Source organism: Phyllobates terribilis, unplaced genomic scaffold (assembly GCF_046119375.1).
Source record: "Phyllobates terribilis strain yellow unplaced genomic scaffold, ASM4611937v1 Scaffold_9__5_contigs__length_417890890, whole genome shotgun sequence".
In the NCBI taxonomy this organism is placed as follows: domain Eukaryota; kingdom Metazoa; phylum Chordata; class Amphibia; order Anura; family Dendrobatidae; genus Phyllobates; species Phyllobates terribilis.
The window spans coordinates 238,560,248-238,585,031 of record NW_027362769.1 but is presented as its reverse complement, the minus strand read 5'-3'; the positions used below and the strand labels follow the sequence as shown (position 1 = coordinate 238,585,031).

General features: G+C 45.0%; 1 protein-coding gene across 1 annotated transcript in view; it reads left to right on the top strand.

Moving 5' to 3' along the window:
• The first annotated feature begins 5,958 nt into the window (after window positions 1-5,958).
• Window positions 5,959-24,784, top strand: part of HAPSTR1 (HUWE1 associated protein modifying stress responses) — a 30,451-nt gene continuing 11,625 nt past the window's right edge. Inside the window, exons 1-3 of the mRNA XM_073647751.1 lie at window positions 5,959-6,457; window positions 6,879-6,959; window positions 16,489-16,764. Of these exons, the coding sequence (XP_073503852.1) occupies window positions 6,262-6,457; window positions 6,879-6,959; window positions 16,489-16,764 (553 nt within the window). The 5' untranslated portion in view covers window positions 5,959-6,261. The remainder of the gene's footprint in view (window positions 6,458-6,878; window positions 6,960-16,488; window positions 16,765-24,784) is intronic.

Here is a 24,784-nt window from a genome sequence, read left to right as displayed (position 1 = left end):
TTTTACAAGGTGGAAGATTTTAACCCCTTTACCCACGAGCCTGTTTTCGCCTTCATGACCAGGGCAAATTTTCCTGTGTCAATTTATGTGGTAATAACTCTGAAACGCTTCAATGGATCCCAGTGATTCTGACATATTGTACTTCATGAAAGTGGTAAATTTTGTTCAATATGACTTGCGTTTCTTTGTGAAAATATCGGAAATTTGGCAAAACTTTAGAAAATTTAGCAATTTTCAAAATTTTAATTCTTATGCCCTTAAACCAGAGAGTTATGTCATATAATATAGTTCATAAATAACATTTACTACATGTCTACTTTATATCTGCATTATTTTTGAAACATAATTTTTTTGTTACAAAGTTACAGTGGTTAAAAGTTGATCAGCAATTTCTCATTTTTCCAACAAAATTTACAAAAAAAACATTTTTTTAGGAACCACATCAATTTTGAAGTGCTTTGGGGCCCTATATGACAGAAAATACCCAAAAGTGACACAATTCTAAAAACTGGAGCCCTCAAACTGCTCAAAACCACATCCAAGAGGTGTATTAACCTTTCAGGTGCTTTACAGGAATTAATGCAATTTGGATGGAAAAAATGAACTATTAACTTTTTTTCACAAAAAATGTATTTTAACCCCAAATTTTTTTATTTTCACAAGGGTAACAGGGTAACAGGAGAAAATGGACCCAAAAATTTGTTGTGCACTTTCTCGTCATTACGCCAATACCCCATATGTGGGGGAAAACTACTGTTTGGGTGCATGGCAGGGCACGGAAGGCAAGGAGCACAGTTTGACTTTTTGAATGCAAAAATGTCTGGAATCGAGAGTGGACACCATGTCACATTTGGAGAGCCCCTGATGCACCTAAACAGTGGAGATCTGCCACAAGTCACCCTATTTTGGAAACTAGAACCCTCAAGGAATGTATCTAGATGTGTAGCGAGAACCTTGAACCCCCAGGTGCTTCACAGAAGTTTATCTGGTTTTACAGATGACATGACCCACTGGAAAAGGGCCTGAGGTGCCATAACAACAGAACCCCCCATAAGTGACCCCATGTTACAAACTACACCTTTCAATGAATTCATCTAAGGGTGCAGTTCTCATATTGACACGACAGGTGGATCACAGAATTTTATACCATAGTTTTTTAGCCCCAAATTTTACAATTTCACAAAGAAATGGGTAAAAATGCAACAAAAATTTGTCACACAATTTCTGCTGAACGTAGAGATACCCCACATGTGGCTGTACAGTACTGCTTAGCTACACAGCAAAACTCGGGGGGACAGAGCGCTATTTGCCTCCTAAAGGCTCTTTCACACGTCTAGATATTTCTGGTACGGGAAAAAACGTTACCGGAGATATCCGTGTCCATGTGTCCGTGTCTACCTGTGTGGCACACGAGTGGCAACCGTGTGCCGCATCAGGATCGCACGTACCGGAGCCTGGAAATCAGTGGTACAGTAAGTGCTGTTCCCAAGCATCGAGTGCTGAAGGTATCTGTTATCATTGTCCCCTGCTTGCGCTGTGATCAGCATTAGCAGTAGACAATGTTGACAGTTATATTGTGCGCCTGATAAAAAAACACTTATACTCACCGGTCCGACATACTGACCTACTCTGTAATCCATCTGACCAACAACTCTGCATCAGCATTTGCGGTGGCTTGATGCGAGGGCACACACTGAGGAGCAGAGCAGAATGACTTGCTCCAGCAGGCGTGCCCCTGACCTGCGCTGAGCTCAGTGAGCAGTGTCCTGTTACTCAGTGAACTCAGCGCAGGTCAGGGGCCCGCTCACTGCAGTGAATCATTCTCCTCTGCTCCTCAGCGTGTGAGGTCGCCTGTCAGTCAGATGGATTACAGCGTGGGACATTGGATTTTTTCAACTTCGGACAGGTGAGTTTAAGGATTTTTTTTATTTTATTCTTAGTTATACATTTTCTGGACATAGCAGGGGCAAAATACAACTGTCAACATTGTCCCAAGCTGGTGCTGATCGCAAGGACAAGGGACAAGGATGACAGATACCTCCTGTGCGAACTGTACCACTGTTTCCCAGGTGCCAGTATGTGTCACACTGATGACACACGGATGTCATCCGTGTGTCATCAGTGTGCATGTGGGGGGGACGTTTTGCAAAAACCTGACATGTCAGCGAGTTTTGCCCACAGACACATGGTCCGAGGAAACAGACTGACATGTGCGCAGACCCATTCATTTGAAGCCTAAAGCACAGATTTTCCTAGAATAGTTTGCGAACTCCATATACAGTGGGGAAAAAAAGTATTTAGTCAGTCACCAATTGTGCAAGTTCTCCCACTTAAAAAGATGAGAGAGGTCTGTAATTGACATCATAGGTAGACGTCAACTATGAGAGACAAAATTAGAAAACAAATCCTGAAAATCACATTGTCTGATTTGGAAAGAAAGTTTTTTCAAGCTCTACGCTGAGCACTTATATCAGGATTTCCATCTAAATCTCCAAATGACGTAATTCAGATCACACGCCCGATAGGTCCATTTACTATAATGAGGCAGCAGGGTTACTCTAGACTCCATCTGGCCTCTGTTCAGCGGTGTCCTTCTTTTTAGAAGTGCGCAAAACTGTGGCAGACCGTGCTTTTATGGACGCCTGAAAATACGGAAACCGCCGGATCATAGGCCAGACGGCGTCCACGGTGCCTCCATCTCCCTCATTATAGGGAATCTTCCACAGGGGGCTCTGTTTGAATCATGTATTTCATTGGTTTACACAGGAACCCTGGTGTAAGCTCTCAGCGTAGACCGCAGGATAATGTGAGCTGAGCCTTACTGTAATCTTTGGGAGGCAGAATGAACAAATCAACAGCAGAGGAAGAACTGGTTTTATTTTCAATTACAGCAATACCCAATTTATATAGTTTTTTTTATGTTTGGCTGGTGTCAAGCACTAAAAGACTTTTTTTTTGCAAAAACAAGTTTTTGCATCATTACATTTTGAGAGCTATAAATTTTCCATATTTTGGCCGACAGTCATGTTAGGGCTTGTTTTCTGTGGCACATATAGTTTTTTTATTGCTTTCTATTCCGATTTTTGGGAGGCAAAATGAACAAAAAACAGGAATTATTTTTTGTTTCTTTTATGCCTTTCCGCGTGTGGTAAAATTGATAAGGCAGCTTTATTCTTCAGGTCAGTAAGATTATAGCGATGCCACATTTATATTGTTTTTTTATGTTTTGGCGTTTTTTACACAATAAAAAATATTTTATAGAAAAAAATAATTATTTTGGCATCGCTTTATTCTGAGAGCTATAACTTTTTTCTTTTTCCACTGATGGAGCTGTATGGCGGCTTGTTTTTTGCAGGACAAGATGGCGTTTTCAGTGATACTATTTAATTTACATTTGTCTTTTTGATTGTGGTTTATTTCACTTTTTGTTCAGCGATATGATGAAAAAACATTTTTTTTATGGTGTTCACTGAAGGGGGTTAACCATTGTAATGGTTTTATAGATCGGGTTGTACCAAAGTGGCGACACCAAATATGTTTACTTTTTTTTTTACATTAAAATACTTATTTGTGGGTACAATACATTTTTAATTTTTATTATTTTGTGTTTGTTTTTTTTAAATTAGTCCTTCTATGGGACTTTTACTTTTGCTCTTATAAAGAATTACAATGTACGAGCAATGCATTGCTTTATAACAGTGCTGCCCAGACGCTTGCCATAGCCTGGTGACCAGGATGTCGTCACGAAGACCTCAGTCACCATGCCATCGATTGAGCCCTCGCAATGACGTCGCGTGGCACCGATCGGAGGGGAGAAGCAGCTCCCTCCCTTTCTCTGCCTTCTAAATGCTGTTCCTGTGTGCACACGATCGCCATGACGTATATACAATTTATTGGTCGGGAATTCCTTCCATTCCATGACATATATATTTCAAATGTAGTAAAGAGAATAATGCCATATGTCCTATTTTAATTTTATCTTTCTATACATATGAGATATGGAATATTCTACCTTATCCACCTGGTTGATATTACTTCTGGCCTAATGGTCAGGCCACACAGTAATGCATTGAGTTCGGCACTGCGCCACGATGCTGAAAATATGTTTCCCATATTTATATAACCTTCACCGCTCGCTAAAAAAAACAATATTCGTACTTTTTAATGTGGCCCCGCAAAGTTTGGGACATTGGCCAGGTGGCTTTATCGTTGCTTTGAAGTCAGGAACAGCCTAATTACAAAGGGGCAGAAAAGTGTCACTACACAAACCAGTTGTTTCATATTCATACTGATCATATTAAAGGAGGTGGCTGCATCACAGATCATGGCCATCAGCGGGGGGTCGCTAAGGAAATAGGAGGAAGAGATTGTCAGCTCTTCTTTCTGTGGCCCTGATTCACAATTCATAGTGAATCCATGCTCCAATGCTCGATATGAGGGTAACAGGGCTATATTTCACTCACATCTTTCCTTTACTCTCTTTATCAAATCAGTCATTTTCTCATGTCACATGCACATCAAAAACATCTCCAGAATCTGACTTTTTCATACTTTTAAGGGTACGCGCGCACGATCAGTAATTACTGTGGATTGGACGCAGCGCACTTGCGTTGCGTGCAATCCGCAGTGGCCAGATGTTACAGCAAACAGCATAGTGGATGGGATTTCAAGAAATCCGATGCCCTCTATGCATTTCCGTGCACCTGCGGACCATCCGCAGACACGGACATGCGGCGAGTCTTTACAGACCGCAGCATGTCAATTTCTTTTGCAGAGACACTAGATAAATTATATCACTTTAATGTATTGGATGCGGTGAATCCACATGGTTTAATGAACACATGCGGATTCACCTGCGTGCAGCTCTTTGGACGCAGCATAAAGTATGCTGTGTTCAAAGCGCTGCCAATACCGACCGTGTGCACATACCCTAAAACTGCCAAAACTCTCACTGTCGCTGATTCATTCTCGCCTGGACTCGCGACAACTCTCAACTGATCAGTCTCCCTCTTACTAAACTCTCCCCTTTCCAATCCATCCTGAATGCAGCAGCCAGGATCATATTCCTCTCCAGCTCTACACCGCTGCCTCCACCCTGTGCCAGTCATTACACTGGTTGCCCATCTACTACCGAGTACAATGTAAACTTATCACTCTCACCCACAAAGCCCTCCACAGTTCTGCACCACCCAACATCTCCTCCCTCATCTCTATCGCCCTACACGTGTTCTCCGTTCTGCTAATGATCTCAGACCAACACCCTCTATAATTCAAGCCTCCCACTCCAGACTTCTCTTGAGCTGCACCAGTTCTCTGGAATGCACTACCCCAGACAATATGGCTAATTCCCAGTATCCACAATTTTAAGTGTGCTTTAAAAATGTACCTCTCTGGGCTTGGCCATCACCTCACTCATCTATTCTCTGAACTGTAAAGTGCTACGGTATATGTTGGTGCTATGGAAATACAAAACTATCACTTGCAGCACAGACTCCAGTGCATTACAAGCTGCGGGCGCTGTATCAGTATGGCCCTGTAATGGGGGCTTGTGGCCTCATGTCTCGCCATATTCTTATAACAGATATTGGGGGGTTACATGATCCCATCATATAAATATATCCTCACAATCAGGTAATGATTGTGGCTGATGTCTGGTTCACTAGGAGGTACTTATTGAGGAATATTTTGAGGCACGAGTCACAGACACCCCACAGCAAAGTGCTCTGATAGCAACACTTCACCAGCACAGCAACAGAGAAGCAGCTCCCCCTGCAAATGCCAGCCATAACAACTGAGATTCACGCACATGCGCAGTGTTGACGTTTAGTCTCCGTGCAACCAAGTTTGACTAAAGCAGTCCTCCCTTTGTGACGTAACTAGACATACAGCCGTATTATCCAATCACATTAACGTCCTAGAGTTCAAAGCGGCCGTTTCACCAATAGTATCGAGAAAAGCCTCCAGTGGGCAGTGTTGCCATGCTAGCAGGTTTTCGCCGAGCTTACACTTAGTGTCAGGTCAGCGGCGTCACAGGTTCAGTTTGTTTGGAGTCAGCACGGAGGAAATATGGGGGTGAGGTAGCTGGCGGGGCGCTCTTGTCTCACGTCGTCGCTCTCTTCACTACGTGACTCCGGATTTATTCTTAGAGCTCGGCGACGACTACAGACTGAAAACGAAGGGCGTCGGCTGAGCGCTGTGACTGCTCACCACCCTACCCCGGAGGAGGAGGAGGAGAACAACAGGCCCGGGGGACGGAATAAGATGGAAGACAAGAAAGAGGAGGGCGAGGCGGAAATCCAGGAGCACGGCCCCGAATACTGGTTCACCAAATGGGAGCGCCAGTGCCTGGCGGAGGCCGAGCAGGAGGAGCAGCCGGAGGCCGACGCCGAGGACGGCCAGCACAAACTATGGCACCTGTTCCAGAACTCTGCCACCGCCGTGGCGCAGCTCTACAAAGGTCAGTGCCGGGGCTGGGCACGGCGGAGGCCTCGCTGAGCTCCTCGGAGGCCGGGGCGGGCACATCCGCAGCCCCCCCTCACCCACAACAAGATGGCGGCCTTACCTCAGCGCCCTGGCGGCGCTCCACCGGGGTTACTGCCGCTCCCTGTCACCCTAGGGGGCGCCACCCAGCGCTCCGGGCCCCTGAGCTGACAGCTGGGCCCGGTCACCCTCCCCTGCTGGAAGTCACTCCAAAATGGCGTCTGTTGTGAGTGACAGCTCCGTCCCGGCCGCCGCGAGGCTGCATGGCCCCTGATCGGAGGCGGCGGGCACGTCTGCTACCTCCCTGTGCCCCGACACCCGCCGCTGACAGGCAGCTGAGCAAAATGGCCGCCCGCACCGTGCACGGCTCCTCTCACTCTCCTGTGTTTTCCTTCCAGATCGCGTGTGTCAGCAGCAGGGGCAGCCGCTGTGGGCCACCTTCCAGAACGCCGCCACAGCTGTCACCAATCTATATAAAGGTAGGGCGGTATCTACGGTCATCTGCTCCAGGGCAAGGGCAGGAAGGGATCTGCCTCAGCACTAGGGGGCACTCCATACACAGGAGGCTGCTGCTGGTGGGACAGTCCTACTGTAGGGGCCGAGGTTAGCCCGGGATCTGCCTCAGCACTAGGGGGCCTTCCATACACAGGAGCCTGCTGCTTGTGGGACAGTCCTACTGTAGGGGCCGAGGGTAGCCCAGGATCTGCCTCAGCACTAGGGGGCCCTCCATACACAGGAGGCTGCTGCTGTTGTCCTACTGTGGGGGCCGAGGTTAGCCTGGGATCTGCCTCAGCACTAGGGGGCCCTCCATATACAGGAGCCTGTTACTGGTGGGACAGTCCTACTGTAGGGGCCGAGGGTAGCCCGGGATCTGCCTCAGCACTAGGGGGCCCTCCATACACAGGAGGCTGCTGCTGTTGTCCTACTGTGGGGGCCGAGGTTAGCCTGGGATCTGCCTCAGCACTAGGGGGCCCTCCATATACAGGAGCCTGTTGCTGGTGGGACAGTCCTACTGTAGGGGCCGAGGGTAGCCCGGGATCTGCCTCAGCACTAGGGGGCCCTCCATACACAGGAGGCTGCTGCTGTTGTCCTACTGTGGGGGCTGAGGTTAGCCTGGGATCTGCCTCAGCACTAGGGGGCCCTCCATATACAGGAGCCTGTTGCTGGTGGGACAGTCCTACTGTAGGGGCCGAGGGTAGCCCGGGATCTGCCTCAGCACTAGGGGGCCCTCCATACACAGGAGGCTGCTGCTGTTGTCCTACTGTGGGGGCCGAGGTTAGCCTGGGATCTGCCTCAGCACTAGGGGGCCCTCCATATACAGGAGCCTGTTGCTGGTGGGACGGTCCTACTGTAGGGGCCGAGGTTAGCCTGGGATCTGCCTCAGCACTACGCCATGTAGGGGCTGAGGGTAGCCCAGGATCTGCCTCAGCACTAGGGGGCCCTCCATACACAGGAGGCTGCTGCTGGTGGGACGGTCATACTGTAGGGGCCGAGGTTAGCCTGGGATCTGCCTCAGCACTACGCCACTCTATACACAGAAGCCTGCTGCTTGTGGGACAGTCCTACTGTAGGGGCCGAGGTTAGCCCGGGATCTGCCTCAGCACTAGGGGGCCCTCCATACACAGGAGCCTGCTGCTTGTGGGACAGTCCTACTGTAGGGGTCGAGGTTAGCCCGGGATCTGCCTCAGCACTAGGGGGCCCTCCATACACAGGAGCCTGCTGCTTGTGGGACAGTCCTACTGTAGGGGTCGAGGTTAGCCCGGGATCTGCCTCAGCACTAGCGGGCCCTCCATACACAGGAGCCTGCTGCTTGTGGGACAGTCTTACTGTAGGGGCCGAGGTTAGCCCGGGATCTGCCTCAGCACTAGGGGGCACACTATACACAGGAGCCTGCTGCTGGTGGGACAGTCCTACTGTAGGGGCCGAGGTTAGCCCGGGATCTGCCTCAGCACTAGGGGGCCCCTCCATACACAAGAGCTTGTGGGACAGTCTTACTGTAGGGGCCGAGGTTAGCCCGGGATCTGCCTCAGCACTAGGGGGCACACTATACACAGTAGCCTGCTGCTGGTGGGACAGTCCTACTGTAGGGGCCGAGGTTAGCCCAGGATCTGCCTCCGCACTAGGGGGCCCTTCCATACACAGGAGCCTGCTGCTGGTGGGACAGTCTTACTGTAGGGGCCGAGGTTAGCCCGGGATCTGCCTCAGCACTAGGGGGCACACTACACAGGAGCCTGCTGGTTGTGGGGTAATCCTACTGTGGGGGCCGAGGTTAGCCTGGGATCTACCTAAGCACTAGGGGACCCTCCATGCACATGAGGCTTCTGCTAGTGGGACAGCCTTACTATGGCGTCCGGACCTAGGGCAGCACAGAATCTGCCTCAGCACTAGGGGGCACTCCATACACAGGAGCCTGCTGTTGGTGGGATATCCTTGCTGTGGGGTCAGGACCTAGGGCAGCACAGAATCTGCCTCAGCACTAGGGGGCACTCCATACACAGGAGCCTGCTGTTTGTGGGATATCCTTACTGTGGGGTCAGGACCTAGGGCAGCACGGGATCTGCCTCAGCACTAGGGGGCACTCCATACACAGGAGCCTGCTACTGATGGGACAACCCTACTGTGGGGTTACGAATATACCCAAAGGGGTCTAAGGCCAAGGACCGGATGCGCCTCAGCACTAGGGGCGCCCTCCATGACAGCACACACTGGCGCCTGCTGGTGGCAAATACCTACTGTGGGGTACAAATCTATCCAAATGATCGGGATCTGCCTCAGCACTAGGGGTGCCCTTCATACACAGAGCCTGCTGATTGTGGTACAGCCCTACTGTGGGGACAGAATTGTATCCACAGGCTATGGGTCCCCTTCCATTTTAGTGCTACCACACTGATCATCGGGGATAACATTCCGGCTGCCACATGTGACCCCCATCCCCATACAGCCAAGTAAACCAGTCAGGCTTAGGATCAGACTCGGGGAATGTGACATAAAGTACTTTATCTCTTGCCTACTTGGGCATATTGTGCCCGATCCGGTTGCTGTCTGGTTAAAGAGAACCTGATATGATACATGCTGCCCAATTTGTGAGCACCATGTATCTATCTGGCACTCGCTGTATTATCTCAGCCAGGCATGTTTGACTCTGAAGCTCTACAGCATTTTCAGAGAAGAACATGCTTTAAAGGCCACCATGGATCCAGACCACGTGGGTCCTCGGCAGCTTCTCTCCACCCACTGACAGGTCTTTCCCTATACTCATACATAGGCAGACATTTGTCAGTCACGGTCAGCGGGAGGACAGAAGCTGCCGAGGGCCCGGCTAGTCTCCAGCATGGTCTCTCTCCACATTTGCTTTTAAAGTATGTTCTTGTCTGAAATGATGCAGTGCTTCAGAGTCAACATACCTGGCTGAGATCATACAGCCAGTGGCTGACTAATACCCCTGTATGGGGTCCATTAAAGTACCACTCATCTCTATCAGATGGGTATCTATAATGTATGTTTCCTGTGAACAGCATTTTCCTGTTTCCAGTGCCGCTTTAGGTTCTTTCTGCTTGTGACTGGCCGGAGGTCTCTGTTTGTCACTACCTTTTTACATGAGAGCCTCATTCTAAGTGTCATAGACTTCCATTGAGAAGTGACTTGTGGTCTGAGCAGCAAACTTATGCCTGCGTTATTAGGCAGGCCACAACTCCAGTCATGTGGTAGAAGAGCGGCATTGGGACCTGCAGAAAACGCCAGCTGGTAAGTGTATACACACAGGGAACGTGCGTTAGTGATACTGCTCTGGTGGTGAAATAAAAAAACAAACTACGGAGTGATGATCTAAATGTATGTAGTCTTCAGGGAAGGGTTTTTTTGACACAGCTTTTTAATGGTATACATTAAAAAAGTGAGCTCAGCCTAATAGTGCATGGAGCCAGTAGATTGGAGTCCTATGGTTATGGTGTAGGGGGTTAGACTGTATGGACACTTGTGGCTCTCCCCTTATGATGTTCCATAAATCTGTAGCCGCTTGCAGAGATTTCTGTACGGTTTGTCCAGCAGTTGTGGTTTCTCTGGGATTTTCCGCTTGTTTCCGATTCTGCCCATTAGTCCTGACCCTGACTGGCGCTCCGTGTGCTCTGCTACTAGAAGGTGGTGTTCTGTTCTGTGGGGTGCACGAGGTGGGTTAGATGGTCGTGCTCTGCCTTCTTTTGGTCTAGTTTTGTGAACCTGTAGCCTCTTCTCTGTTGTGATCAGCAATCATCTAAGTAATATACTGCGGGGATAGGTATCTGCTGGACATCGGGTTCTGGAAACTTGTGCCAGTGTGGTGGTTACTATGCAGCAGTGATCACGTGACCAGACTTACTTTTTTGTTCTTTTGTTGATGATTATAGATAGGTTTGGACTTGTTGCTGAGTATTTTTGGCTGAAATCTTTCTCCACGCTGTTCCTATTCTGAGCATTAACACTGTTGTTAAATAGATGATCACCTCTCAAGGAATCTTGGTCTCTGAGCACAGTTTGGTTTAAGAAAACAACTGTCTGTTCCTGTGGCCATCAGCGAATCTCTCCCACTGCTTACAGTTGTCATTGGCATCGGGAGTGGTTCCAACGTCATGTTTGTGAGCCCCCAGCTCTGCCAGTGTAGACTGAACGCCCTGCGCAGCTCACTGATTGGCTGCTGTACTGTCCACGTGAGGTCAATGCCGAGACTTGCTAGTGGACCTGGGAATAGTGAGTGTTTACTTTTTTTTAAAAAATCCCAAATTGCACCTGAGAACCAAGATTTCCTGATAGAGGATGTAATCCCCCCCCCCCCCCCATGTGTGTGTGTGTGTGTGTGAAGCCTGCTGTGTTTTATGTGACATGTTTTGTAATGTATAAGGGAACTGACTAAAGACATCTTTGTAATAAGAGGCTTAGTTGTTTCTTAGTGCTAGCCTTTCTCTTTAGACATGAAAAGAATTCTCTTCTCTTTTTTTGGTAACTTTGTATGGTGGATTCAGGGGTGCAGAGGCTAGTGCTTGGAAATCTTTGCTCAGAGTAACCTTCCAGTTGGGTTAAGGCTTCATGGCGTCATGTTCTGCGACCCTGAAATTGCAGTGACATTGCGACATCACATCTTATGATTTCCTATGGTGACGGCTGCATCACAGAGACTGGTTCCAAAAGCGTTGGATTTTCTGTCCCGGGACGCAACTTTCACATTACTCACTTGCGTGCTGCATCTTTTTACAACAAATTCACAATTTGAAAATAATTGTTTGACAACAAGTCATACAGCATTTTTATCGCGTGACTTTTCTGATAATTGCGGCCGCATGTCATGTCGCCGTATATAGCTAACTGATGTACACCGGCTCTGAGAATTGTATAAGGTAGTGGACTTCATATTCACTAAGGAATAAGATCAATAGCCATTAAGACTGGGATGAACAAGTTAGCACTCCCAAAACCTCTGCAGAAGTACCTTGTCTCTGGCTCAAATTTACATTGATGTGAACATAACTGATGCATTCTTCTATCAGTGTGACTGAAACATCAGTATGTTGGTTTTGTTGCTCTTTTCTTTGTTTTGATAAGATATAACCTCAATGGCTGCTCCCTATTACAGCTGAGCTGCTGTTTTGGTGAGTTTCCTATGACGGCACTTGTGGATTTATACAGACCTGATACCTCACTATCGATAAGTCTACTTGGCATTCTAAGATCCAGCTGTTGCCCAAGTGATGTAAAAGTGCAAATCATATACAAGATTGAATCGGCGTACATGTGCCTTACCTGTGTATGTTATTGGAATTGTAGGAAGACATTTTGAAGAATTTGGGTTTTTGCTGGCTTTCAAAATGATTGGCAATTGTACAAAATGTTATAACATGTTGGTGACCTTGTTGTGATTATCTTATGGGTAAATTTGGTCTTTGGAAAATAGTATTTATGAAATTGATAACTGGGTTTGGGGTAATACCTATGGCATAGCTTCTGTCTTTTTATAGTGGCGCCCTAGGAGCTAAAACATGCTGCCTAGGCCTCAGCATTGCCATAAATTGCCACAATTAATTTCAACAGCTAAACACTTCTAGGAAGCTGGACCCCAGGCCCTGTAAAATAAAATATCAATAATAAACAAAAAACAAAACACAAACGCTTGCTCCCTGTTGCTTCTTTGCTGTCTTTGTCTTGAAGTTAGCAGTGATGTAATGTTGATACCGTGCGCCCCGCTGTAGCCAGTGACTGAGCTCTGCGTCTCATGCTGTCTACCTCGGCACGGCCGCTGAGCTCTTTGATTGGCTACAGCGGTGAAGTGTGCTACAGACACTGCTACAGCCAGAACAGATGTCAAAGCTGCCGCAGGTACTAAACCTGGCGATTGTGTGTGTTTTCTTAAATCTTCTAGTGGGTTCAGGATGCAATATTTTATTTTTAAAGGGATTTTACATTTTAACATAGCTGAGCTCACTAGAAGATTCAACCCTCCACACACACACACACACACACACACACACACACACACACACACACACACACACACACACACACACACACACACACACCTCCTTTTGTGTATGAGCCTAAGACCTGAGGAATTTTACATTCCCCAAATGTCCTTGAGTTTTCAGATTACTGCTTGTGAACAAGACCCTTGCAGTAAGATTACTGGAGTATTATATTCATCTATGACTAACACTCATGTGCTTAGTTATGTTCCAAGTACAGGTTGAATAGAAGTAGATGTTCTCAGATATTACCGGTCTTTTGCTCCACTCTTGAAACTTTTTATTGCACACTGCAAAGTACAGAAGAAGCACATACATGATGGTACAATAAGTCTGCCAAATACAGGAGAATTCTGTCCATAAAGATGCATTCTACTTGGAAATGCAGCGAGTAGAGGGGTCCTGTGAGGGGAAGCTTGTGCTGGCGTGGGGGATCCCTTTTGGCCTGGTTATGACTTGCCTGCCAAGCTGTGCGAATGTTTACATGGCATTGGCAGCAGATAGTAGGGGCATTATGAAATTTCTGCAGCTTGGGGTTTTGTATTGTATGACATGAACAGCATCCACGTTAGATGTATGTCAGCTAAATCCACTGATTAAATATTTTGTTAATGATGAATCTGATTGTAGACACATTCCCTTTCAAGCTGTGGTCTTCACGGAGGACTAGACTGGAGTGTGGAGTGGAACATATTCAATTATTGCTTTACCTTGTAGGTTGATGGAAGCATGATGGTATTTGTCAGCTAAAGTAACTTTTCTTATGATTATTTATTTTTATTTTATTTTTTTGTACAACGAGCGCCCTTTTGAATTCCCCCAGTGTTCTGAAAAAAATAAGAGAAAAAGCATGCTGGTCTCCCAGACCGGTGGTGTCACTCTGCCCTGACATCTTTCTCCTAGTGATGAAGTAAAAATATTTCACGTGAGGCAGCCGCCTTCCCTTCTGCTCGCTGCTGATAGGCTGCAGTGGTCATGTGACATAATGTTACTAGCTCGTCAGAGCCCACAGCTCTTTGAGGGGAGGAGCAGCAATTGGTCTGGGAGGCAAGTATGCTTTTTCTCTTAGCCCCCAGGGTGCCGGATACAATTTCAACCTCTTTAAGTCTGTGGTTGATGTTGTAAAGTTTTTAGCTCTTGCAGTAGAGTTTAGACTTAGAAAGGGCTTTGAAAGATGGCAATTAGTGTTGAGCGAAAGTGCTCAGATAAGGCGTTTTCAGAGCATGCTCATGTGTTTTCAGCATGCTCGGAAAATGTTTGCGTCATTGCGGTTGCATGTCTCGTGACTGTTAGTCGCAACACATGCTGGATTGCCTGTTTGTTAGGCATTCCCTGCATGTGTTGCGGCTGTCTAACAGCCGTGAAACATGCAGCCGCGGCGACGCAAACATATTTTCTGAGCGCGCCGAATATATTGTTAGCACACAAGCATGCTCTGATAACTCCTTATCCAAGCACGTTTGCTCAACTGTAATGGAAATCTTTCTCACAATTTTTAACCCCTTAATGACCATTATTACACTTTTTTACTGATCTGAGATATAAAAGAATAGCATACTTTGACGGAGGAAAATGCAGCATTTGTCAGCTGTACACTATAGCTGTCGCCCTGCTGCATCAGCAACATTTTAGTGAGAAAAACTGAATTTTTCATTCTGGTAATTCTACTTTGCGTTAATTACTGAAAAGCACCTGATGGGTTAACAAAGTACCTGACGGCAGTTTTAAATATATTGAGGGGTGCTGTTTTTAAAATGGTATCCTTTTTGTGTTTTTTCTAAAATGTGTAGATGGCTAGATCTCCAAAGTCACTTCATAACTGAATAGGTCCTTAAGAAAAAAGTTGTGCAAACTTCCTTGAAAAATTGCTGCTAAATCTTGAAAAGTTTTAACTTCCTAATACAATGACATTTCACAGATGTTGCTGATGTAAGGCTGACATAGGAAAAATGTTTTTAACTATTTTGTGTGATATGAATATTTGGATCAAAGGTAAACATTCAAAGTTTTAAAATTGATAATTTTGTTAAAATTTCAGATTTTTCTAAACGCTAAACATATCAACGTACATTTACCGCTATCCTAAAGTAATAATCTGCCACTAAAAAAAAAAATCTCCAATCACTGGGATGTTAGAAAACATTCTTGAGATAGTGCCACATGTCAAATCTGAAAAATTCAGCCTGGTCACTAAGGGGTTAAAGGCAGCTTACTTTGGGAGACTTAAAGCGAGCCTGTCACCAGGTTTTTACCCATATGAGGTAAGGCCATCATGTCTCACCTGCGGGGCAGTCTGGTCTAAGGGATGTCGATCATCTGGTTCAGCGCCTCCCTTCTTGCAATGCCATCCTCCTTGCTTTGTGTGGATGATGCGTCCGGTACATCATCCACACAGTCTCCCCGGCATCACGCTCCTGCTCAGGCATACTTCTCTTTCCTGGCCAGTAAAGTACTGCAGTGCGCTGGGGTGCTTTGACCTTTCCCGGCGCCTGCGCATTACAGTAGTTTGCCTGCACATGAGCACGACGCCGGGGAGACTGCGTCATCCACACAAAGCAAGGAGGAGAACTGCATTAAAGAGAGGCATCACCCGGACCTAGACAAGCGATGCCCCTTGGACCCGACCGCCCTGCAGGTGAATATAATAAAAAATATTTTTCTTGTCTAGCAGGCTGGGTTGGGGTATATATACAGCATTATAGAATGCTGTATATCAGGACTGAAAGGTGGTGGCCTTCTCTCACATGGGACAAACCTGGTGTCAGGTTCCCTTTTAAGGTCTTTTACTCTGTGTAGTAGAGTATTCTTGTCTGAAGTCATTGGATCATGTAATAAGCAATTTTGGTGCCAGATCTGTTTGCATCACAGAAACTGAAGTTCTTGTGTTTTTCAAAAACAAACTAGAAGCTATACAGAACTAGTGTATAAAGAGCCGTGGAGACTGTTTTCATAAACTTGAAATGCATGCGAGAGGACCATACTTCATAGGGGCTCCTAGACATATAAGCTGATGGGAAGGGGTGGTGGGAGGAGGATCCAGCGGCTGTATGTGGCATCTTCATTTTGGTCTCGCATTCTGTAATAAAACAGAAGGGCTTTCATACCTTATCCATTGGTTAGTTTATATCCAGTTATCATTCTCATGGCTTTTAGGCCAACCACCAAGCTTTTCTTGTTAACTTGTTTGCTTAGGGGGAGAACTGTTGGTAAAAACATTCCCCACCCCCCGCCTGGGATCACTTGGTGTCCCAGTTACTTTGGCAACAGTTCTGCTTTCAAAGCACACAACAATGTTCTGTTTTAAAATGTGTGAAGTCTGCAGATTTCTGTGAATCCACAAAGTGAATAGATGAACAAATAGGCATTTCATTTACACAACTAAAATTCTTCAACCCTCTTAAATATAGTCTGACCATAGACTTGTGCCACACTGATTTTACCTGTGCCATCCTGTTCATCTACATGTATGAGAAATGAGTTTCTTTGACTTTTCCATTGATTATTTGTTCTGTTTGCCTTCTAGAAAGCGTGGATACTCATCAGCGGACGTTTGATCTGGGAATTCAGGTTGGCTATCAGCGCCGCAATAAGGATGTTTTAGCCTGGGTGAAAAAGCGTCGACGAACTATTCGCAGAGAGGATTTAATAAGCTTTCTATGTGGCAAAATTCCACCTCCACGAAACTCGCGTGCACCTCCAAGGCTGACTGTTGTGTCACCCAACCGGGCTTCTCCTTCAGAAACTGACTCATCTGTAGAGACTGATTTGCAGCCATTCCGAGAAGCAATAGCTCTCCATGGTAACTGTCAACTTCTGCTTTTTACTGTTTGTTGTACTTCGCATTCCATAGTTAACACTTCATGTAACCTTGTTGAACGATTCCTAACTCCCACTTTCTTGGAAGGCAAAAAGATAAAGGCAGCCATAGGAAATTGTGGAATTGCTTGCTCAAAACAGTGGCGATAACCCATATATTGTCACCAGCATAGTTACCTGTGTGGTGGGAAACTAACCTGCAGTTATGCTTCTGTTCCAGTATAACCACCACTTTCTTCTTGAAGTAAGAGCTTCTCTTGTCTAGAGATGATAGAAGAGTAGTGACAACTTGCTTTAGTGTTAAGGCAACAAGTTGAAGTATTAGAAAAAGCAAATGTCAAGAGGAAGGGTATATTGTCAGTATCAGCCCATGTTCACACGTTGTGTTTTTTTGCTGCAGGTTTTAATGCAAATTAAAAGCTGCGTTTTACAGTACCAGCAAAAGCCATGAGATTTCAGAAATCTCATGCACTGTTTTTTTTTTTTTTCCTGACGAATTGGAAAACTGCATGTCCCTTCTTTCAGCCTATTTTCACCCATAGAAAGCAATGAGTAAGTGCAAAAAAATACAGGTATCAGGTTTTGCTGCGTTTAGTGAAAAAAAGCAGGTACAGCAGTATTTAAACCCACCAATCACAAGTTTTCCAAGGTTAAATAAACCCTAAGTTCTTTGGTCTCCTCACATTAGCATGGCAGTTAGCATTAGTACAGTTAAATTAGTGATGTGTGCAAAGTGACCTTTGGCTGACCAAGGTGTGGAATTGGACAATACCTGATCAAGAGTAAACAGTGTCCTACAAACTCAATGCTGTGCCAATGTCCTAGTTAAATTATTCTTGACTAATTCTACTCCCCTCTCTGTTAATTTGTAATTGTGTATTTTTTTTCATGAACTCATATGAACTTTTTGGTCACAATTTTTTCAGGCATAAAAATCTTTCTCCACTAAATAATTTGCTCAAATTGCCCATTTTTCCAAAAAATGGTTTTATGGTTTCACATATGTCTTGCATTGGTGACCTGTGTCTATGCTCCTGTAGAAGCAAAGCTGAATTTTGGGATCCTGAAAAACGCAGCAAAAAAAACTCCTCAACTTGCTTTTTATAAGCTGCTTCTTTACTGCCAAGAGAGCGTGTTTTGCCTGCAGAGAAAAACGCAGCAAAAATGCAACTTGTGAACATAGCCTAATGTCTGGGTTCACACATTGCAGTTCCTTGGAGCTAGTAAGCCACCGGTCCGATAACCCTGCTGGAAAAACAGTGTGAGACTTGCCACATTTGGTGCTTATTGTTGGCAAGTACAGGAAGCAGTTGGTTAAGTGCCTTATGTATAGGTGCTGTGGCAACTCTGTCGTCTGTCTACACTTTTACCTTGTGATTTGATGCTGTAATGTAGAGGTTTTTTTGGCCAGAGGTTCTACATAGTGGCCGACATGGGATTGCCAAGTAACCGCTCAAGTAGTCACAATGGCTTTCTGTAGTATCATAAATTACTTGTTCATTAATAGGCCAGCATTTTCGCAAAACTGTGCGGCCATTAACCCCATACCAGCATATGTCGTACTGGTACATCATATGCAGACTCCCTGACTTTGATTTGGTCTTGCAAGCCTACATCTTTCCTGGCAGATGACTTCCATTTTCGGCTATCATGTGCCTCTAACAGCCACCGGTGGAGCGCCACCCACGGTTAACCTGTTAAAATGCCGCTGTTAATCTGATACGCCAGGGGTGCCTCATTCTATGCGCTTTTCAGCACGCTCGTGACTCGATCGTATGGTGCCAATGGGTTGCCATGAAGGCCTGGGGTCTGCTGAAGAGCCCCTTGCCTGTCATGATGGTTCTCCTGTGGCTGGCGTTTATAGGAGACCATGATTTTTTGCTTAGCACAGCAGTACTGTTGTATTGCTGTGTATAGTACAAGCGTTCTAATGATTGCAGATTCAAGTCCCCTTAGGGAATTGGCAAATACAGTAAAAAGTGGGGCAGGGAGAAAAGTTTAAAAAAAAAAAAAAAAAATTATATATTTAAAAAGAACCCCGATATATTCAAATCAACCCCCTTTTCCTACATTGAAAAATACATTTCTTTTTTTTTTTATTGCTACATTAATAAGTTTGATCTATACAAAAGTATATGAATTAACTCTAAACTTTTTCTGAGTATGCCGTTTACTTTTTTTTTTGCTACTTGATCGTATTGACCTGGAGAATCATGGCAGGTCAGGTTTACCGTATAGTGAACATGGTAAAAAAAAAAAAAAAAAAATGTTGGCATTGCACCCCCCCCCACAATTTTGCTGTACCTGGAATTTTCTCTTCCCACTTCCAAGTACATCAAAATGTTAAAATGGTGTCAATTAAAAGTACAACTCGTCTCACAAAAAACAAAGCCATGATATAGCTATTTCAACTGAAAAATAAAGTTATGACTCTTGGAAGAATAAAAAAAAAAAAGGAGGGGAGGGGTTAAAAATGAGAGCGCAGATTTTTAGCAATCTTGACGGTAGATTCATGCTGCCTGAACCACAGACATGATTTTGACACTGGATGCATTATTGTAAATACCTTTAGAATTCCTATTCTGATGCTGTTCTCTAGACTGACTGATTTCTCCCTCCATGAAATCACCGATGATGTAGCAGCACACTGTTGTGACTTTTACGAATTACCGGCTTGTGGGACCCTCACTTGGTCTGACGTTACATGTAAGGAGCAATATGCGTGCTGCCTTCTGATACATTTTGCTACATATATAACTTAAAAGCAGATTGTGTTACAAGCATTTTCCATTTTTATGTTTTTGTTTTTTGCTCCCATTCTTCCCAGAGCCATAACTTTTTATTTTTTTTTATTTTACCACGTTCACTGAATGCTAAAACTGACCTGCCATTATTTATTCTCCAGGTCATTACTACTATTTAAAAATCCAAACTTTGCTTTAAAAAAAAAAAAAGACTAAAAGTTGCCATTTTCTGAGACCCGTAGCTTCCCCATTTTTCGTGATCTGGGGCTGGATGAAGGATTATTTTTTTGCGCGCCAAGCTGACGTTTTTATGGATACCATTTTGGGGTAAATACGATGTTTTGATTGCCTGTTATTGCAGTATTGTGTCGACCCCCAAAAAATTCAATTCTGGCGTTAGGAAATTTTTTCTTGTTACTCCGTTTACCAATCGGATTAATTATTTTTCTTATATTGATTGGGTGATTCTGAACACGGCGATACCAAGTATGTGTGGGTGTTTTAAAAAAAAAAAAAATGTATGTATGAGGGGCGGTGATTTAAACTTTTATATGTTTAAAAACTTTTTTTGCATGCTTCAATAGTCTACATAGGAGACTAGAAGCTGCAGTTAGCTGATGGGGGCCCCCCCCCCCCTCTGCTACATGCAAGTGATGATCTCCTTTGTGTTGCAGAATTTCTCGCTTGCTATGAACGCAGACCGCTGGGCGGCGATCATAGCAATCTGGCAATGACAACCACAGGGGTTTGCTGCAGACCGAGTTGTCATTGTCATGCCAACCCATCGGTGACCCGCGCTCTTATGACTGGGTCGCCAATGACTCGCTTCCCAGAAGCACAAGTTAAATGCCGCTGTCAATCTATGACAGCGGCATTTAACCAGTTAACAGCCGTGGGTGGATCACTATTCCACCCGCAGCTATTGCTGGCACATGTGAGCTGTATAGATCAGCTGACATGTGCCCGGAAAGGTGTGGGCTCATCGCTGGAGCCCACACCAAAGAGGGGGATCTGACGTGGGGCGTACTATTACGCTCCATGTTAGAAAGGGGTTAAAGAAAAACCGTAGTTAAATGACAATAAAAAGTCTGTATGTGTTGAAGCCATGTGCTTCACCATAGTTCATACCTGAATTTGTCTTCAACATCAGAGCTGTTCTTTTGCTGTTCACTTGTAGCACCAAGCCCTATAGGACTGCTAAAGTGGATTTTCTATTTAAGGAGAATTACCAGAAGTTGTAGTAATCTAACTTCTCGTTTTCTTTCACCAAGGTGGCTTTGAGGCCCAGTATTGAGAGCAGCCCATCCACACCTATGACCCCCTCACCTCCTCGACAACACTTATGTTCTTGTACTCATCCCACTTGGTACCTAGTATTAACACTAAGCAGCAAACACATGTCTTACTTGTGATAGGAAAAATGGCTTATTACTGTGGTGGCTGGTAAGTCCTGTATGCATAAGGAGTAGACAAAGGTACATAAAGTTGTCCTAGGGGGAGACTTGAGTATGGAAAGTTTTCTCGCATGACATGCAGTGTCATCCTTTGCTAACTTCAGAATAAAATCGGAGAGGGCATGGAATACCTTTTTAATATCATAAATCTGGTGCGTCTTCCTTATTGATGCTCACAGTTCTTGCTCCAGGTAGTCAAAACCAGGTTTCTCCATCAGCTGCCACAGAAATAAAATAGATCCTAAGGATTGTTTAGTGTTTGCTAGCTGTAAAACTGGTCGCAGAGAAGAGGATATTCTAATCTCTGTAATTCATGGCTGACTAAGGAATATTCATCTAATATGTCGGACTAGACACTATTTTAAAGACCACCCCTCTTAACAGACCATTTTATAAGGCTAGACCCACAAGATACTGATGGTTATTGGTAGGATATGACCTTATCTGATCACTGTGTAGCCATTCTAATCGGCACCCTCCATGCTTATCAGACAGCAGAGATGTGGTGGCACAGGTATTACCGAGCACCCTTGCCACTTTCACTGATCACCTGATATCCAATTGCTGTGATTAAACCTAGATGGCCACCTGCTTTCTCCATGGTTTTGAAGCAAGCTGTTACATGACAGATGCTAACTGATGACTGATTTCCTAAATTCTCCCTGGTGAGAGAATCACACAATTACCTTGCTGCAAAACCTACAATGTATATAAATGTTTCTGGAAAGAACTAATTACTAGAAAAGCTATCTGTGAGCATTAGCAGATTGCATTGTCCTAGTTGTTCCCATGACTTGCGGAGAGTGTCAATATTTTGTCATATTATTCATATATAAACCTTTCCTTACAAAATAAGACTTTGCTGATTATTATTATTTTCTTTTTTTTAAGCCATTGGGGGCTGCCATTTTTTTTCCTTGTATGCAAGTGTCTGACACCAACCACTGTCTCCTATGGCTGTTGTATTTGCATTGTCAAATGTTGTGGTCTAACTGCATCTCCTCTATTGTTAATGAAAACCAACATAAGGGTCACATGGGGTATTTATAGGTAAAGTCACTGGCCATATGCCTCAGACATATCAAATGTAAACCAACAAGGAAAAAGATGAAGAAAAAGGCTATCTAACAACTATTACATTGTATGAAAAACATGGTAAAATAGAATACACATAGGACAAGGTCTTTTTGAGATTAAAAGTGGACTGGCAAACACCAAAATTGGAATACATATAGACTAGATCCTTGTCTTGTATATATTCTATTTTTACATGTATTTAATGTAATAATAAATTATTAGGGTTTGAGCGAGTTGGTTTATATCTTATACTGTGGCTGTGTGAGCTGTGAACTATGCATGCTGTCTAGTTCACTGCTGTTGATGGGGCCAGATATCATCTTATTGTTGCCCAGCTTTGTGCACTGAGCTACAATTTCCCCGTCCCTGCTAGGTCTGGGCATCGGTAATGGACAGGAGTTAGAATCACTTGGGAAGCGGTGGTGAGAACCTGTCAGCAGCCTGGTATTCTACCACTAATTCCAAGCTACCAACATGTTCTCACCACAGGAAGCAGTTCTTTCTGCAGCCTGCTGTGGCAGTGACTTCTTCATGGTGAGAATAGGTCTGATACTGGTAGAACAGTATTGGGCTGCCCAGGTCTACTCACTGCCGCGTTGCTGATGTGCTCTCATCATTGCACGCAAACTGAGCTCACCACACAAATGAACAAGCCTTAACACCCCTCCAACAACAGCAAAAAATCTATTATGGATCTCAGAAAATGGCACCACAAACCAGTAATTAACAGTAACATTAAGTAAATAGAAAAATCAATACCAGTTTGGTATCTCCTTAACCAGGGGTGGGCAATTAATTTTCCCAAGGGGCCATATGAGGAACTGGGACAGTTTGGTTCGGCCCTCTAATCGGCTGAAATTAATTCAGCTCAATATTTTATTGTTTCTGAAAAACAGTAAATTCCATTTCTTCCCATAGCTGAGCTTTCAATGCTGCTATTAACCTGCAGATTAAACCTGTATGTGCAGGTTATTAGCATTTACACATTATGAATGTCATATATATATCTATCTCTTATTTAAAGGGGTTGTCCAGGCTTACTCGATGTAACTGCAGACTTGTAAATCCTTACAGTGTGTGCATTGTCAGGATTCTCTGCGAGCAGGCAATTGTGTGACCGCAAGTATGTGATTTGCGTACCTCCACCCACATTTCGACTAAATGTGTGCAGACTCGCTCAATACACTTGCATTGAGCGAAGTTGTGCCCATCTAGTTGGAATGTGGCCGGGAGTACGCAAATCACATACTTGCGGTCACAACTACCTGCTTGCTCCTGGAGAATTGTGCACATAGCATACTTGGAGGATTCAGATGTATGATTCTGTGTCACATAGAACGACTACAGACTTAAAAGGGGTTGTCCATTATTAGAACAACCGCTTCTTAAACAAAATTTTTGGCCCCAATAAAATAACACCTATACTCACCACCTGTGCCAGCTCTGTTCCTCACGGTCTTGGAGCTGTGATGCGGTGGAATGACGCTTGACTCCGGCGTTCAATCAGCGCTGGTGTCCCTGTTCCCAACTTTGGACAAACTGAACATGAAGCGAAAGGCAGAGCTGCAACTGATCCCGCACTTCCTCTTAATGTTCAAAACGTCCAAAGGCAGGGTTACAAGCCACAACAACTGCACAGAAGCCCAGAGACTGCTAATGCTGGCACTGCTGGAATGGCGCCAGCATGGGAGGGGAGTATAGGTTTATTTTATCGGGGCAAAACATTTAGTTTAAGAAAGGGTTGTCCTAGTAGTGGACAACCCCTTTAATCCCAACTATGGACAACCCCATTAACTTGTAATAAAAGATAAAGGGTCTCATGCACATGTGAATCCATGCATTCTACGTGTCACGTGTATGAAGCCCAATATCTTGCTTTATTCTTACCTGGGACATGCTTTTTAATAAAACTGCAGTTATGTAGTGGGTTGAACAGTCTGGCGCGCTCACTGTGAGGTGAAGTTGGGGCTGCGTGCTGTGGTCATCTTGCCTGCGTCTCTACGTAGGTTAGATGCACACAGCGATAGTTGCTCAGGACCTTGGATTGCACCGCCTGTCACTCAGTCTCCTCTCCTCATAATCCCTCTCTGCTTGCTACTCCTCCCACCGCCCCACCTCTCCGCCCACCTCATAACCTTTATGGCCTCCGCTCCGCCCTCATAACATTTTAAGCTTGCCGCTCCGGCTTCTCTTGGCCCTCCTCGGTCTACTCACTAAGTGCCGGACACACACTCCAGAGAGCTGTGACTGGAGCATTCCGGTCTCTTTGTCTGTACCTTTCCGCGGGCTGGACAGGCACCTCCAAAGGGCCGGATGTGGCCCGCGGGCCGTAGTTTGCCCACTCCTAGCCTTAACCGTACTCACCCTGAGATTCGGGTTACCAGATTGTTTTTACCATACAATGTTCATTGCAAATACAATTCCTCCATATTTAGTGAAGTTTTATTTTATTCCCTGCATGTTAATATTGCACTTTGGGGAGGGGCGCCATTTCAGTTTTTACTTGATAGAAGTCAAGCCAGAACCAATCGTGCCAGCGTTCCTCGGTGACACGTCCACATCTCGGTATCCATTATAGTCAAATACAAAATGTCTCTGGCCTGTTGATCTTAAAAATTTGTTCCTGATCCTTTTGCAAACATCCAGAGGGGGAGGAGTGACATCACTCATGTGAGCAGATCCGGCCCACGTTTACTGCAGTCATAATGTGAGCTAGCACTAACTACAT